The sequence below is a fragment of the Culex pipiens genome, chromosome 2 (genome assembly GCF_016801865.2).
Source record: "Culex pipiens pallens isolate TS chromosome 2, TS_CPP_V2, whole genome shotgun sequence".
Lineage (NCBI taxonomy): Eukaryota > Metazoa > Arthropoda > Insecta > Diptera > Culicidae > Culex > Culex pipiens.
Genome location: NC_068938.1, coordinates 79,939,919 through 79,957,485, shown reverse-complemented (window position 1 = coordinate 79,957,485; position 17,567 = coordinate 79,939,919). Strand labels below are relative to the sequence as shown.

Sequence of the window (17,567 nt, the reverse complement as noted above, 5' to 3'; positions counted from 1 at the left end):
AGGTGCGTTATGGTTTAAGGAATTGATAACGATATGATTCAAATTCCCGGACGCTTCGAAACCCCTCATCTTGTTTTATCAATTTTTTGAATATAAATTGCATAATTGTCAAAACTTATTTGATGAATTCTGAAATAAACTTTCATTTTAAATTGGTTTGGCTGTAGTCAATGACAAAACATTTAAATTAAATAAAAATATAGTTTACCAAAAATGAGAAACATTTCACTAAAATATTTCAGAGGTGTGCGAAGCACCGGGAAGGCAAAGCAGAAAAATATGGTTCTGATTTCCTTAAATTCTAGTAAAATTCTATACAAATATCGATTATTTTGATGTTATCAGCCTATCTGAAACCTAAAGAATGTCATTCATTAAAATTTCAATCCAAATTTGTGCGATTCGTTAGAAAAAACCAGTGTCCGGAATTCGAATCAGCTTTTATCATATCCGGTATTCGAAGCACATCAAGTCATTTGAATTTTAAAATTCTTATGATTTTTTTTTGATAATGATATCTAAACATTTACAACTTATTACATGATTTTTGCCAGCAAATACAAAAATGATATGATACTATGTGCCCGGATTTCGAATCATGACGTTAGACACCAAAATCTCGGATTGCATTTTTTTCATTATGACGGTATTTTGAGCACCGTGCCAACAAGAAGGTTTTTTTTAGGTATTGCAACAAATTTTGTTTTTAACACGTTGCGAAACATGATTTTTTGCAATCCCGCTGTGAAGCTGTCAACTTTTCCTGTCCAGTCTGGAGAAACAAAACGGCTTACTTTTAAAAACTAAAAACAACAGATTTGACTTTTCAGCACTGGTGCTGAAAAGTTGAACTTTTCAACACTTGTATCGAAAAGTATTTTTTTTCAATATTGTTTTGTTTTTAACGGTGAATTTACTTAACACATGAATGTTTGACATAAAATTCCATTCAAAAGGCGTTTTTCGGAATTGCATAAAATGTGTAAGCAACTCGTTGAAAAACTTGAGTTTTTCAGCACTCGTCGTATTTATAAATGTACGACTCGTGCTGAAAAATTCTTGTTTTCGCAACTTGTTGCATAATCAACTTGTCCAATCTTATTCAATCTTCTAGAAAAAAATCCTTGCAAACACCAATTTTGCTAATGATTGTTTTTGATAAATTTCGTCAATTTTTGCAGTTCGTGTGAATAAAAAGTTTGACAAGACTTGATAAGAGTATTTTTTTAGGTTGAGTTTCGAGCGCCCTATTTTATATTTTTAGATCACAATGTTTCATATCTGAAACTCAACCGCTTTGATTTGTTTTCAATAGAAAAAGTGTTCACAAAGTAAGTAAAACACACGCAGGTTTCAGATTAAAATTTAAGGTTTATAATCGTTCTATTTTATTACTCCATACAGTCATAATCATATATCATACAATTTTGCTTTAGTTTACATATTTGCTGCATCCGAGTGATTTTTTAACTTTCTTTTCTGTTTTGTCATTAATCTCGATAGTGCTTCGTTATCCTCCTACTCGCTACTATTTGCTCACTAAAACAGCCAGTTTGATTTTGTTTAAACCAATCTTACTTGCTCATCGTTTTTCTTTCTTTTTTTTTGTTGGCCGCAGTTATTGCTACTGCTGTTCATTCTTTTTTTGAGTTTGTTTTTTTGCTGTGTACGTTGCTGCTGAATTCCTATCATCTAGTCACTAATAAATTAAACAAAAGTTGTATTTACAAGAATGAATTGATTTATACAAATAAACTGCCTTAACACCTAGGAGACCATTGTAACTTTGAATTTTTCATTACACGCTATTACTCGTTCTTCGGTGATGATAAAGAGGGAGGAAGGGAAAATGCCCAAATAACTTCTGCTTGAATCCTACTAAGAGTTACTATTTTACACCTATTTACAGCACAATGAAAGCTCGCGCGACTCGCGCGCATGTTTCGCTTTCGCTTAAAAACAAATAAAAGTATAAAAGTACGATTGGCTAGAATTCCGAGGTCTTGAAACAAACGAAACAAATCGTGTTGCTTTTTTTTTCAAATAAATTAAATGAATATCTTTGAGTGTTTTCTTTTTTTTTTACGCAAATAGTAACTAAACCTTAATTACAGTAGAATATTGCCACCTGCTCCAGCTGTTCGAACAAAAAATTGAACAAAAACTAAACCAAACCTAGCTTCTCCTTCTCCATCCTGCCCCTTCATTTAAATACAACTTTGCAATTAATTTAACCGTAACTCTAGAGCGATTGAGGAGGACTTCACGGGCTGCCCTGCATGCTGTCGTCGCTCGCGTAAACGTACGAATCCGTACTGTCCGGATGGTGGTGCCCGCTCATGTCCATGTGCGAACCCATGAGAGGGCCCTGGCCGCCCTGCGGTCCCATCTGGTGCATGCCACCGCCGCCGCCCACGTCGTAACCGTGCATCTGGAAAGAGAGGAAGGAAAGGGGGCGAAATTTAGTATTTTGATGAAGTATAATTTTTGAGTCGATAGAATTATATCAATGCTAATGTCAACCGATAACGCTTAAGGTTGCCATTATAGTCATCGCAACGGCGATGATTTGCGATAACCTATTAATATAAACTTATTCAAACAAACAAATCCGCCTCTCAACTTTACTAATTCAGGACTATTCATGAACATGAACATGCAGGTTTTTTCTTCCAACAAATAATAGTTTTAAAAGCCATCAAATTTTCGCGTCTTTCATCTAGCAAATTGCAATTATGGTACATTAAAACAAATATATACTTAAGAAGCTATTACACTACGGCAAACAAACAAACTCGCACTTTTTGACAGTTTGCAAAACTCGCAAACAAGGCAAAATTTGTGTGCTGAATGGAGGTTCGCAAAGCGGTTTTGAACTGTCAAAGTGGAACCAATTTCGTCAAAAATAGCGAATTATCATTCAAAATCGTTTTCTCCCAAAAGTATAGAGGACCTGAAGTTGGAGTCAACAAATCTTAAGAAGGTCGAAGTCGAGTTGTTAAAGAATCATTGGGGTTGTATTTATCCAGAAGCTGTATTCATCATTGATTCCGTCCGGATGGTCGGCACTGCGGCCTTCTTCTTGTAAAATACATGTTCCTATTTATTTCAGAGAGCGTATTTGTTTTGAAATTGACACTGGAAATTTGGGAACTCACATTCAGTTGCTGTTTGGAATCATACAATTTTACCCACTTCCAACGAAATTCTACTTTGCTACGCAAGATGAATAACTTCAATATGCCCAGAATATTTTAAAATAGTCACTTCAGCATTAAAAACTATGTCACGTTTGAGCTTGAACATAGCTTTGTACTTGTTTACAGCTGTGGTGCAGCTACTGTAGGATAGGATCATTCGGAAATCACGTTACGCATTTTTTCTTTGTAGCACCCTGTAGCACCCAGGGCAAAATGTATGCAGGCAGGTTGACATTTCTAAAAACAAACAAAGCAGACAAATTGTCAAAAAGTGCGAGTTTGTTTGCCAGAGTGTAATAGGCCCTTAACACCAAAAGCTCGAATGATGTTAAAATATCTATTATGCTGCATTTTTACAATATGGGTATCAAACGATCGGGATTTTTTCATACATATCAAATGTAATAACAACATTTTTAGAAAATACTCAAAATTTTCACAAAACTACGTATTTTCGAATAAAATACTCAAAATTTAAATTTTTACAATATGGGTATTAAACGATCGGGTTTTTTCATACATTTCGAATGTAATAACAACATTTTTAGAAAATACTCTAATTTTTCACAAAACTACGTATTTTCGAATAAAATACTCATAATTTCCGATTTTACAATGTGGGTATCAAACGATCGGGATTGTTTCTTACATTTCGAATGTAATAACAATATTTTTTTAAATACTCAAAATTTTCACAAAACTACGTATTTTTGTAAAAATATCTATTATGCTGCATTCAATCAAAACAATGTAATTGGGCCAATGTCAAAGTGTAAACAAGAGTCAATACCACTCGTTTCTTATGTAAACATCAACTGACATGAGCAAGATAGACTTTTGGTTTACACTTTGACATTGCTAATTCTCACTGTTTTGCTAGAATTTCGTTTGACACTTTCAATTCGAGATATTAACGATTGAATGTTAAACTTCAACATTTTATAATGTTGTGAAAATCCACTCAAGATAACTCACACCGCAAAAATGTGACCGTTTAAAAGGTGTCTGAGAGTTGTCTTTGCTCGTCTAATGAATAAAACACAATACAAAAATGCATTACAGTCAGCTTACTGATGTAATTTTACATAGTTTATGAGCTAAGTTTACGTTTAAATGTCTTTATTATACAGAAAAATAGTACGTCCATCCCGAGAGTTCCCGGGATTTTTCCAAAACCGGGAATTCCAGAATCCCGATTTTTTTAAATATTTTGTCCCGGAAATTTCCGAAATTGAAAAAAAACATGAAATTTCGGCCCGGTAATATTTTTTTCGTAGAAATATATTAATAGTTGAATACAATTAAATAAGTAATCAATAAGAATTCAAAAGCATTAAAATTTGTATTCGGCATATATCAGCATTAATTTGGCTTACTAGGATAAATTGTTGAAATTTGAGTTTATTGATTCACAAAATGCTTGGTGTTTTAAATATTTACTAATATTCGAAAAAGTCAAATTATTCGCTCTACAACATTGCATTGGCATTCTCGATTGCGAGATTCCTACTCGAAACTAGGCGTCCGAAGGGGAATATTAATAATTCTATAAATTGGAAAAAAAATATATTGAACTATTCAGACTGTAGTCCTGGTTTTCCCCAGTTGGCCCCAGTTGAAAGATGATCAGTCCTGAAAGTTCATGAAGAAACAGTCATGCCCCGGTTTTGCACGCCTCGGTTTTGCACTGCCCCGGTTTTGCACCGTTCAGCTGCCTCGGTTAAGCACGGCCCAGTGCTTAACTGAAGCACAGAGCTTATGGGTTTTTGGTAATATGGGAGACATTGGCTTTAATCCTATGAAAAATCATGCAAACATCATAAAATTATAGTGTTTTGAAATCGGGATGATGTCAGGATGATCCATTAAAATTATTATTTCATGAAAATTTTCATAAAAATACGTATTTTTCCTGTATTTTGAAAATGCATTTTTTTCTCTAAAGAAACCAAAAATATATTGTTATTGCAATATGGGTATCAAATGGTCAGGTTTTTTCATATATTTCGGATGTAATAACAAAATTTTTAGAAAATACTCCAAATTTTCACAAAACTACGTTTTTTTGAAAAAAAATATTCCAAATTTCAATTTTTACAATATGGGTATCAAACGATCGGGATTTTTTCATACATATCGAATGTAATAACAACATTTTTAGAAAATACTCAAAATTTTCACAAAACTACGTATTTTCGAATAAAATACTCAAAATTTCAATTTTTACAATATGGGTATTAAACGATCGGGTTTTTTCATACATTTCGAATGTAATAACAACATTTTTAGAAAATACTCTAATTTTTCACAAAACTACGTATTTTCGAATAAAATACTCATAATTTCCGATTTTACAATATGGGTATCAAACGATCGGGATTTTTTCATACATTTCGAATGCCGTAATCTGGGGTGAATCGGAACTAGAGTCTGAATAGGGACAGCAGTTTTAGAGCACTTAAAGATTTTAAATTTGGAAATGAATGTACACATTTTGTTGGTCTGAGTCTGTTCTTACCGAAACCAACCAGAAAAATCAAAATATTGTGCGCCAACATGGTTAAAACTGCTGTCCCAATTCGCCGCATGTGTCCCGATTGACCCCAGTTTACGGTGTAATAACAATATTTTTTTAAATACTCAAAATTTTCACAAAACTACGTATTTTTGTAAAACTTTTCAAAATTTCAGTTTTTACAATATGGGTATCAAATAATCAAATTTTTTTTTTCAAAAATACGTAGTTTTGTGAAAATTTTGAGTATTTTCATTTTTTTAATAACTTTCGAAATGTATGAAAAAATCGCGATCGTTTGATACCGAAATTGTAAAAACGGAAATTTTTAATATTTTTTTTCAAAAATACGTAGTTTTGTGAAAATATTGTTATAACATTCGAAATATATGAAAAAATCCCAATCGTTCGACACCCACATCGTAAAAACGAAAATTTTGAGTATTTTTTTTTAGAAAATACGTAGTTTTGTGAAAATTTGGAGTATTTTCAAACATTTTTTTTATTACATTCGAAATGTATGAAAATATCCCGATCGTTTGATTCCAACATTGTAAAAACGGAAATTTTGAGTATTTTTTCGGAAATACGTAGTTTTGTGAAAATTTGGAGTATTTAAAAAAAATATTGTTATTACATTCGAAATGTATGAAAAAATCCCGATCGTTCGATACCCACATTGTAAAAACGGAAATTTTGAGTATTTTTTCGGAAATACGTAGTTTTGTGAAAATTTTGAGTATTTTCTTAAAATGTTGTTATTACATTCGAAATGTATGAAAAATCCCTATCGTTTGATACCTTTTTCTCATTTGAAAAATTATCATGACCAATCTTTATCTATAATTATTGTGTAAAAATAAAGAAATCAACTTTTTATTTTTGAAAAATCAGCGGAGGCCATTCATTTCTTGATTTTGGCAATATTTTCAAATCTTTACTTATATTTTTATACACTGAAAAAAAATAAAAGTACTAAATTCCTAAATTCTAGGAATTTTGGCTCCTTTCCTTATTAAGTAATCCAAAAAACCCGATTACTAAATAAGGAAAAGCGACAAAATTCCTAGAATAAAGGAATTTGGTACTATTTTTTTATTTCAGTGTAGAACAACTTTAATTCAATCACTAGAATAAACTTTGAGTCGATATTGCCTGTTCCATCACCAAATAAACATTCGCCAAGATATTCTCAAACACAACATATCGCAATCGCCATCTTGGATTCTATATTCCCGCAAATCAAACTGTTAAAAAATTGTGAAAGAATTGCATATTGACTGTTTTTTGTCGGAAAATTTGTTTCATAAAATCTTTTTTTTTATATTAACGTCGAGCAACTATAACTAAGCGATTTTTTATCAAATATATCAAAAATATTACTTAAAATAACAATTTTTACTACCGTTTTGAATTTAAATATTATAAAGCCGAATGATGATGATCAAGATGAAAATTAGTTTCAAATCAGGCCTTTCAAAATATTTTAGTTTTTTTCTGATTAATAGAAATTGTTCTAGTTTGGTGGACCTCGTGGTAATCCGAAGATTTTTTTTTATTATCTCAAAACTTAAAGTCAGTTTTACATGTTTCACTCCGAGATTCAATCTTAGGTGACTAAAAAGAATAAAGAAATTTAACAAAAATTAAATTTTAAAATTTTATTTTTACATGAAATTTTCAAAGTTTTTTGAATCTTTTTTACGTTCCTCAAAATTTGGTGTTTTGAATTTATGGTCTCCAAGAAAATTGCAATTTTTGAGTGTGAAAAATCACTACACATTTGGATTTTTTTTTACCGTATTCGGTAGTTGAAAAATCGGTAAAGTTTAGATTGGTAAACCATCTGTCAAAATGAACCAAATTTTACCGAATTTCGGATGTAACATGAACAACAATGAACTTTACCGAATTCGGTAAAAGAAGTGTGTACGCCCAATAATAATGTTTGAATTTTTTTATGCTTTCTACATGTATGATTTTTTGGAAAATAAACTCACAATTTAATGATTGAAAAAAGTGACTTGTAAAATATGTTACTGTAAAATAAGGTTTAAAACTACGATGCATCATTACCATTTTAAACTTCAAACTTGTTGAATAAACCAAAAAAAATCCCTAAGCCTCGCATGGCCGCCTTCGACGGCATTCCACCATTTTTCACCGGCTTAAGAGCCAAGTCACACACACAGACAAACACACGCTGAAGTTGAAGTTTTAGCTCTGCAAGCAACAACGACGTCCTTTTGCATATTTTATGGATTAATATGGCTGCGGCGGGATTTTCATCCGCATCGCACAAACAGCACCAAGCAAACAAAAAATGCTAAAATTCTACAAATTTTGCCTCGCCGCTAAATTTTGGCAGCAGCCAAATGATGGAGAAGAACCGAGGTAGAGCGAGAGAGAGAGGGACATTATATTTTTTTATTATTTATGTCGCTATATGGCGGAGTTTAGTTTGCCTGTTTTTTGTTCGTGTTGCCATTTTTTACGAACTCTGCGACTCCGCGAAAAAAAAGAACAAAATCGGGAGGAACAAATTAAGTCACTTAACTGGTACAGGCTCTTCTTGAATAATTAAAGTATTGATGCAAATTTCGGATTTCTGAAGCATTTTTTTAGATTGAGTCGTCAAACAAAACAAAAAAAACTGATAAACAAATTCGGATCCTCACCTGATTGACCAGATGCTGGAACGCGGGCGTGTGGGTGTTGATCGCGCCGTTGCTGTCCAGGTCGGAGTGCAGCGCAAAGTCGGACAGGGCCTTCCAGGGCGGTTGGTACGCGGTCACCTCCAGCCCGTGCAGGTTCAGCGGCGAGTCGTGCCGCACCGGCGAGCTGGCCACCATCGGGATGCCCTGCATGCCGTACCCGAGCTTGCGACCTTCCTGCAAAGAGCCGAACGAACGAACCAGAAGGAGAGGTGGAGGCATTAGTCTACCATCCGGCAGCGGCGACGGGGGAGCTCGAGTAGTAGAGCAGTTGTGGTACCTTCTCCTGTTGCATCTGCAGCTTCATCTGGATGGTTTTCTTCTTGTCCTTGCAGCGTTTGTTCTGGAACCACACCCGGATGACGCGGGGCGACAGGCCCGTCATCTCCACCAGCTGCTCCTTCATGAGCGCGTCCGGCCGGGGGTTGGCGTTGTAGCAGGTTCTGTGAAGGGGAAGGGGGGAAAAAGAGTTAGTGGTCCGTTTGTTAATTTTGTATGATTGATTTTTTAGAACCTTAAAAAAATAGCTTTGATCTTTTTACATCTATTATACAAATTACAAAATGATGTTAAATTGGAACTTTAACCCTAAAAAGCTTCCTTGAAATTGAACCGAAAAATCAGAGGTTGAAACATATTTTTATCAGAAGAAGTGCATTTCACTTAAAAATAATTTAGAATGCATTTTTCTTTTTTGATGCCCATTTTTAGATTATTTGGGATTATCTTAAAATACCCTAAATATTAGAGAAATCTAGAGTCCTGATCTAGGTCCTGATCAATGTTTGAAAAGGCATCGGTCACTGACAGGAATTGATGATACTTGACAGAGCTCGGAAGTCAGCTATCATCATCAACCCTCTCGGTGAATGTTCACTGACAGCGCCGGTCATATTCGTCATTTGGATGCGACCCATGGCTTTCTACCTAAGGTACTCGCGATTGAGTGTGTAGCAGTGCGGTTGTCAAAATCGTTATCTCTGACTCTTTCACTCCACTGTCACTGACATTGTTTATGTTTTGGTTTTCCTGGCACGATCCACTATTCGTTTGTTATTGTTTTGGTTTTAGTGGCACAGAGTCATGCACTCACACTAATGCAAAGCAAGATCGCGAGTACCTATGATATACAGCCTTGGATGCGACCATCGGTGGATACGCGCAAAGTTGACACGAGAGAACACTGAGCTCAACACTCAAACAGGCGGGTGACACGACGACACATGCTCTTTCTCCTTGTTTCTTTTCTTATCTCTTTATTGTTTATTGTGGGTAAGTGGGTTGACAGCAATCATTTGAATGCAGTCATTGGCCAAGTGATTGACATTTCGGTAGATTTCACACGAACGAGCTCAAAGCGAATGAGACAGGTGGTGAGAGTCAAATGACTGTGTGAGAGACTTTACGCAGCGCTCATTCGTTTGGATGTGTGTGAGCTAGAGAGCTGGAGAGGTGAAATGTTACTCTCTGGGCCAGGCTTGCCACACGTACAGATATTTTTGGCACAGACCAAACACTCAATCAAGTATAACTTTAAAGAAAAACATTTTTATCAAAAACTAAACAAGTAAAAAGATGCAAAAAATGTTTACAAAAACTACTCAAGTGTATTTTAACTGTAAAAATAATTATTTTGAGTGTTTGGTATGTGCCAAAAATATCTGTACATGTGGCAACGCTGCTCTGGGCTCCAACTGAGCTGTCAAAACAGGGTTCCAATCAAGCCTCAAGACCTTACAAGTCTTAGGTTGAAATCTGTTTGAAATGTGCTTGAACCAAATACGAGATACGATACAAAAATACGAGACATAAATTATAAACAACAGTTTCACAAAATGTGAGATGGTTGAACTCTCATTTTCATATCAAAAATATTTTAAAGCAAAATCATGTCGCTCGATTGGAACATGAAGAGTAATATTTCGCTGCGTGATTAAATCATTGATTCGATTGCTTCAAATCAATGTTATTTAACAAATTATCTTTTTTTGTTGACGCAACATCAAAGACACATTTGACAGCAGCTGATAAATCGCTGTCTGCTTGCGAATTGTGGTACACAGAAAAAAATAATGTAAATTTGGAAGCTGTAATTTTGGAAGGTTGAATATTACCTCTTTTATGATGTAATTTTACCTCAATTTAGACTGAAAAAGTGACATTACACTAGAAAAGTGGTAAAATTACACATTTCCAGAGGTAAAATTACACCTTTTTTCTGACATAAAAGATGTACCCCTTCCCAGATGTAATATTACCATGATTTTTTTTCTGTGTAGCTCACAATGGAGCACCGGATTCGAGTGGTAGAAATAAGGGACCATCCATAAACCACGTGGACACTTTTTTGGGAATCTTTTACCCCCCCCCCCCTTCGTGGACAATTGTCCATACAAAAAAAACGTTTTTGTATGGATCGTGGACAATCGGCATACCTCCCCTCCCCCCCCTAAAGTGTCCACGTGGTTTATGGATGGTCCCTAATAATGCTCCATTGGTTGCGCGCTGGCGATTCAAGCGATTGGATCGGCAAAAAGTAAGAGATTTCTGATCATTGACCCAAATTTCAAGACCTTTGAGTGCAATTTAGGTGTAAAATACTAAATGTAGTTTTATCATAAAAATATTGTTTCGTTAAACTTAGATTGTTTTTCTGAACGAAATATTGTAAGACAACTTAGGAGTTCGTTCGTTCCAAAAAACATTTTTCTTATTTTTTTTATTTGTGCCTTGATTTGATTCTTTAATGAAATCGCTTGGAAAGCAAAAATTTAAAAATTATTTGATTCGACTTGAACCAATCTAAAAAGCTTCGTGATGCATTTTGAAACACTATTTTTAGTGGAATGTTTAAACCAATTTTCATATTTTAAATTTAGAAATTAAAATATTTTATTTTTTTAAAAAGAAATCAAAAAAGCAACAATAAATCACTTTATTTTAATTGAAATTTTCTACAAAAATGTGTACATAGGGGAACTATACCCTTTCTCAGCCTATTTCTATTATCGGCCTATCAGCCCTTTGATCACGAATTACAGCTTAAATAAAGTGTTTTTGATTGTTTCAAAGTAATAAATAGCTCAAATAAAAGTGAGCAAGCAACTCTTCATTGTTGATACATCTGAAAATGTTGATTGAATAGCGGAAAACGGCAAAAGTGATGAGAATTGGTCGAACGGCTTAGTGTGATTAAAATGGGTATATTTCCCCTAGTAAGCAATAAAGTGTTTTCAAACAATGAGAACTCAGTTTGAACGCAGTTGACCATTGTAAATTTTTAAAAACTTTTCTAACTTGCAATAATGGGTAACAAACTATGTGAGTAATTTGCTATGTTTCGCAAGCAATTTTTTGTTGTATTTTTTTCATTTGAATAAAACTTTATCCTTGCTTTTTTTGTCAAGAAAATACATTTTGCATTATTAGCTTTGCACGAAATAAAATTGTTTTTTATTTGGCTTTTTATCACAAAAATTGAAATGCCAAAAGATATATTTTCAATTTTTTTGTTTTTTTTTTATGTATTTCAACTAAAAAGGCATCTTTTGCTCTAGAGTTTAGGGTATTGCAAAATCTGACGCGGTAGTCATAAAATTTTGAAAATATTGTGATTTTTTGAAAAAAATAAAAAATTGTCAAATAAATTTCAAAAATTATTTTAAGATGCAAAACCTAATTTTCAATCGAAATAGACTTAACCCATTTTATGATAAAGTGCACCGTTTCCAAGTTATTGGCATTCTATGGTGAAATTATTCGAAAACTGTTGAGTTTTTTTGCATTTTGAAAATACTTCATAAAGAAAAGAAACCCACGTGTTCTAAGGATCCTTCATTTTTCAACTAGTGATCTAGGAAACGATTGCTGCTCTTTTCTATGTCTCTTTCCCATGTATTTATTTTTATCTTTCTTGAAATAGTTTTGATTGTTTGCAATATTCGAACTTTTTAATTATAGAAATGAAATTTAAAACTTTTTTCTTCAATTAATTTTTTTTTTATTCTTATGATAGTTTAAAATTACTGTTTTGGGAATTTTGTGTTACTTATTTTCTAAAATACATAAATTTATTTAGAACAAAGTCATTACACGGATAGAAATCTTGTAAGCAAATCCGGTAAATCTGTGTTGTCGAATTTTTAAACATTGAAATGTTTCCAAAATCGGCAACATTTTTGTCGATTTCGATGTAAATATTTTCAAAATCGACAACATTTTTTTTCTAAAATCGAAACAAATGTTGTCGGTTTTGGAAACCTTGCAATGTTGTCAAATTCGACAACACAGAGTTACCGGATTTGATACTTAGCTAGCAGAACTGATAAATTTGTATAAAAATGTGCCAGTGTTTTGAAGTTCAAAGGTACACAATAGTCAAAAGATAGTGATTGGAGATTGTAGATGTTGCCTAAAACCATCTTAAAATAATAAGTTCAACAAAATCAATGCACGAAAAATTAAAGAAGAAGACCATATAACCAGAGAAATAAAATTTTCAATGCCATAGAAGTTACTCAAATTGTCTTCCCAAACAAGAATATACAAATAAAAACAGAAACTACAGTGTTAAATTTATTTTCAAAGCAATCAAATTTTGCTGAACTCCTGAGGAACACTTCCCGGTCAGGGTTCGCCATCATAACGGTTCTCCTCCCGAGTTCAAATGAGGAACATCGCAGCAGCACCTACCACAAAGTCCATTGACATCCGCGCTGCGATCTCGCGAGACGCGCCCGACCGCGATGCGTTTGATAAATATTGTGTATGCAATATATGCATTTTATGCATTAATTCAACACTTGACTATTCATTCAGCGCGACTCATTGCTGGCTGCCCCCCCCGGGGTGAGAAACAAATTTGCAGTGCAAATTGCGCCTCTCTATGTGCGTGGTCCGGTCGACAGAACACGAACTCTCATTAGCTTTATATTAGCATTATATCTGCTGCTAATTAGAAGTGACTTCTCAATTAAACGAGAGATTGAGACAGCTCAATTCGACTCAAAGATGTCTTCGAAAGATCTTTCCTCAAGATTCTTATCGACATAGAGCATCTCACAAATCACGCGGCAACAACTTGCCGATTGTCAGCTCGGCATAGATGAAAGCCCAAAGAAGCCGCCATCAAGATCTAAACTCGGTGTGGTCACACAAAGAGCGGTGCCATTATTGCGCTGATCGATTAGGGCGGCGATGCTTCGTGACCAAAAAACTAAAAGAAGCTCATCCCGAATCCAGAAAGGTGTGATCAGCACGTTCGGCAGACAGTTTTACAACACGTGTGCGTGCTCTTGCTCGACTTACCTTAGGGTCTGTAGCTGCTTCTCGTTGAGCACCGTCCGCACCCGGGTCGGCTTGCCGTCCGACGGTCCGGTGGGTCCCTTGCCGCGCATGCTCTTGTGCGAACCCGACTCGCTGCCGGAATCTGGAAGTAAACAGCGGTTGGTGGTGAATTAGTTATATATCTTTAGAGGAGACTTTTTTTTATAAATTTATCTGATTAAAAAAAATGAAAATACTACAGTCCAGATTATTTGGTGGACTGAGTAATAAAACAAAGTTTCATTTGTCGTGATGTTTATTTTCAAGACTAGATTTTAGATTTTTATAAAAAGAAAGTCAGCAATGTTTAGAGGAAAGAAAACTTTGGTAAAATAATTAAAAAAACTAGTGATTAGATTACCTCGACAATGTCAATTCTTTCTAAACACTTTCAGGCCTGAATTTAAAAAATAGGGAACGTAAATTTTCGTCAAAATAGTCATTACGTGTTCGGGTTGAGCAAACAAAAATTGTAGCAAGTTTGTAATTTTTTTTTGTCAGAATAGGTACTTAAAACATAAAAAATAATCACAAAAAATATAAACAGAAAGTGGGCATTCTCTTGTGACAAACGGATTTCGCTGCCTTAGCTGGGTCACAATTAACACTGGAACGCCCAACGCATGTCTAACTCACACGAACGCCCAAGCCTCCCAAAAAAGGTGGAATGTCTAGATGGTCCAAAAGTTTTGCAGAACTTGATTTGAACAAATCTGTAATTTCTGCGACCGAAAACATCGTTCCAACTTTTTTAAAACGACTGCCTCCACGGAATTTTTGTCCAATTTTTTTTACACGCGAAAAAAAAGTTGGAACGATGTTTTTGATCGCAAAAATTATAGATTGGATCAAATTAAGTTCTGCAAAGTTCTAGGACTATCTAGACATCCTAATAAATCACTGGAAAGAAGAATTATCTTGATTGGTTGTGTTATGCCCGAGAACCATTGAGTTGAAGTTACCGTTCCAACTTTTTTGGAGCCTTGGGCGTTGGAATGTTAAGGGGTTACATACATGCAAATCGGCAAAAATGTCAAGGGTTGGTTTGAGCACACGGTTAAACTTTTTTTTTTTAAATTTGTTTGTAGTGCATTAAAATAAACATTTTCAACCATTAACAAAAAAATTGAAGACATTTGCTTGTATCATTGCCGGGATAGAGATAGGGGAGCTGGGGGTAAGACGGCCAGGCGGGGTAAGACGGCCACCCCACTGTTTTAATAAGTATACTAATGAATATTACTAAAATGTTCAGCAATACTGTTCCTCATGCTAAATAATGCATGTGGAGTCACCTTTGCCAGAAATATTGTTTAAAATAGTATAAAAATAACTCAAAATAAAAAAATAAATTTTGAACTTGAAACTGGATGTAATTTTAATGACAACTTAGGCATTTTTGTTAAATAACATTATGTTTTTCTGTCTTCAATTATTTTTTCATGTTAAATTAAAGTTTTCCCTAGATTATGTCCCTCGAAAAAGTTCAAAAAATGTGATGAACTGTTTACAAAAAATGTTTAAAAAAATAATTTATTTGGGGGCAAGACGGCCACCTCCTCCGGGGGTAAGACGGCCACCCGTAATTTTTAGATTTTATTTGATATAGGTTATATTTTTGACGGTTTTTGACTATTAAGACATATTTGTAGATAAAGGAAAAGCATTTTCAATAAAACTATCCATTTTTAATAAAAATGCTGTTAACTACCGTTTCGACAACATTCTTTACTGTGATATAGCAAAACTCATTGAATAGTATGAAATCCTATCAAACTTTAATTAATTATTGTTTACATAATTTTGATTTACTTATTCTGATCGAAATACACAAACTAATTTTTTTATATCAAATTGTGTTTGTTTTGTAGTAAAAATTCATAGTTTTTCATAAAATGTGGTCGCAATAATATGAAATTCACTGAGCCAAAATATGAAATTTTTTAAACAGCATTTTTCTTTACATTTGAAACCTGATTTTTTTCAACCAAAATAGTCATGATGTTCAGAGAAGTCCTTTGAACCAACCATGTAGGTGTTTGGGTGGATTTAGCAAAGTTATTAAGTTAGTTTATAGCATTGGCCGTCTTACCCCGCGTATTTCATATATATACGATTTCAATTATTTTTTTAAAATTCCTGAAAAGTATTGGAAATTGGTTTTTAGACCAACTAATTTATGTCATTTCTATAATGGACTAGTAGTAGAACAATATGTACGTAATTTGAGATCAAAATAATCTGTTGTGTAAATTTTATTAGACTTCTCCCTTAGGGTGGCCGTCTTACCCCCATCTCCCCTACAGTCCAGACTCGATTATCCGAAGCCTCGATTATCCGAAGTTTCGATTATCCGAAGTTCGATTATCCGAAGGTTTGTATGGGACTTCGGATAATCGAATCACGATCATTTTTTTTCCTTTTTTTCTTTTTCTTGTTTTAAACATCAAATTCGAGTTCTGCGACCCCATTTTAGTCAAATTTAAATAGTTGATTGCTAATTTAATAATAAAATGCATTTTTTCAATATTTCGTCACCGCCATATTGGCCGCCATCTTGGATTAAAATAATGTAAATCACTTTAGCGTAGTTTAGGGGTCATACTTAATCTCGACAATCAAAAATAAGACAGCGAATTTTTTTTTTCGTGATTCGATTATCCAAAGTGAAATTTTTCCGAGGCTTTCGGATAATCTAGGCTGAACTGTATTTGAAGTTAGCAGTTTCAAAAAACGGGTGCCACGATATCTCATCACTGCTTCAACCAAATCGGCTCAAAATTTTAGTGAAGAGTTGTTAAACTAGTTCCGTGTGCATGACGAAGGCCGATTTTCAAAAAGTTTATTTAAAAAAAAGATAAAGTTTTTTTTTCGTTTTTCATATTTAAAATCTTCAGTTTTTGATTTTTGTATTTTTTTCAAAAAAATAAATTTCAAAATCGGGCTTCGTCATGCACACGGGAGTGCCAAATAAAATGTTAGTTGCCAGGAATTTTTTCCAGACGCTTAAAAATTTCCAAATGAACACATTTAAAGTTTAAATAATAACCAGGGTCGCCACTCTAATCCTTTTTTCGATTGTCCGACGTTTCCCGACTATTCCAGCCCCTCAAATAACAGGCAATTCTTCTTCAAATCATGATTGCAAATCGAAAACTGTTTATAAAAAAAGTCCATCGAACAAAATTTCTTAAATTGCAAAAAACAAACTTTTAAAAATTGAAAGTATAAAATATGACAAAATTAACAAAATATTCATAAAAAGCACTAATGATTATGATAAAAATCCCGGATTTTAAGCGATTTTTGGCGGATTTTTATGAATTCCCGACTTTTTCCGACTTTCACGATTTTCCGAAATGAGTAGCCACCATGATAATAGATAGATATCCAAAAGAAACTAAGTGATATTTGTGATTTCAAATTGTATTTTTTTTAGCTTAAAATTGCTGTAACTTTTGATCAATAAGTACAAAGTAAATTTTTCAATAACGAAAAGGTTTGTTTTTCAAAGCTTTGAAGTGCTCAGAACAGTTGACGTAGAAGGCGTAGATTGGGATACACAGTTTTTGTTTCTTGGACAAAGTTACTTAGATTGGCATGCCTAACAACTTTTTAGATCAAATTTCCAAAAAAAATTTCAATAACGAAAAGGTTTGTTTTTCAAAGCTTTGAAGTGCTCAGAACAGTTGACGTAGAAGGCGTAGATTGGGATACACAGTTTTTGTTTCTTGGACAAAGTTACTTAGGGGACCATCCATAAACCACGTGGACACTTTTTTGGGAATCTGTTACCCCCCCCCCCTCGTGGAC

General features: G+C 33.9%; 1 protein-coding gene across 1 annotated transcript in view; it reads right to left on the bottom strand.

The window, feature by feature from the left end:
- Nucleotides 1-1,351: 1,351 nt before the first annotated feature.
- The window catches only part of LOC120418289 (insulin gene enhancer protein isl-1), an 80,988-nt gene continuing 64,772 nt past the window's right edge, over nucleotides 1,352-17,567 (bottom strand). The window contains exons 5-8 of the mRNA XM_052708319.1: nucleotides 13,737-13,857; nucleotides 8,710-8,872; nucleotides 8,394-8,606; nucleotides 1,352-2,431 (exon numbers count right to left, since the gene is read on the bottom strand). Coding sequence (XP_052564279.1) covers nucleotides 2,264-2,431; nucleotides 8,394-8,606; nucleotides 8,710-8,872; nucleotides 13,737-13,857 — 665 coding nt within the window. The 3' untranslated portion in view covers nucleotides 1,352-2,263. The remainder of the gene's footprint in view (nucleotides 2,432-8,393; nucleotides 8,607-8,709; nucleotides 8,873-13,736; nucleotides 13,858-17,567) is intronic.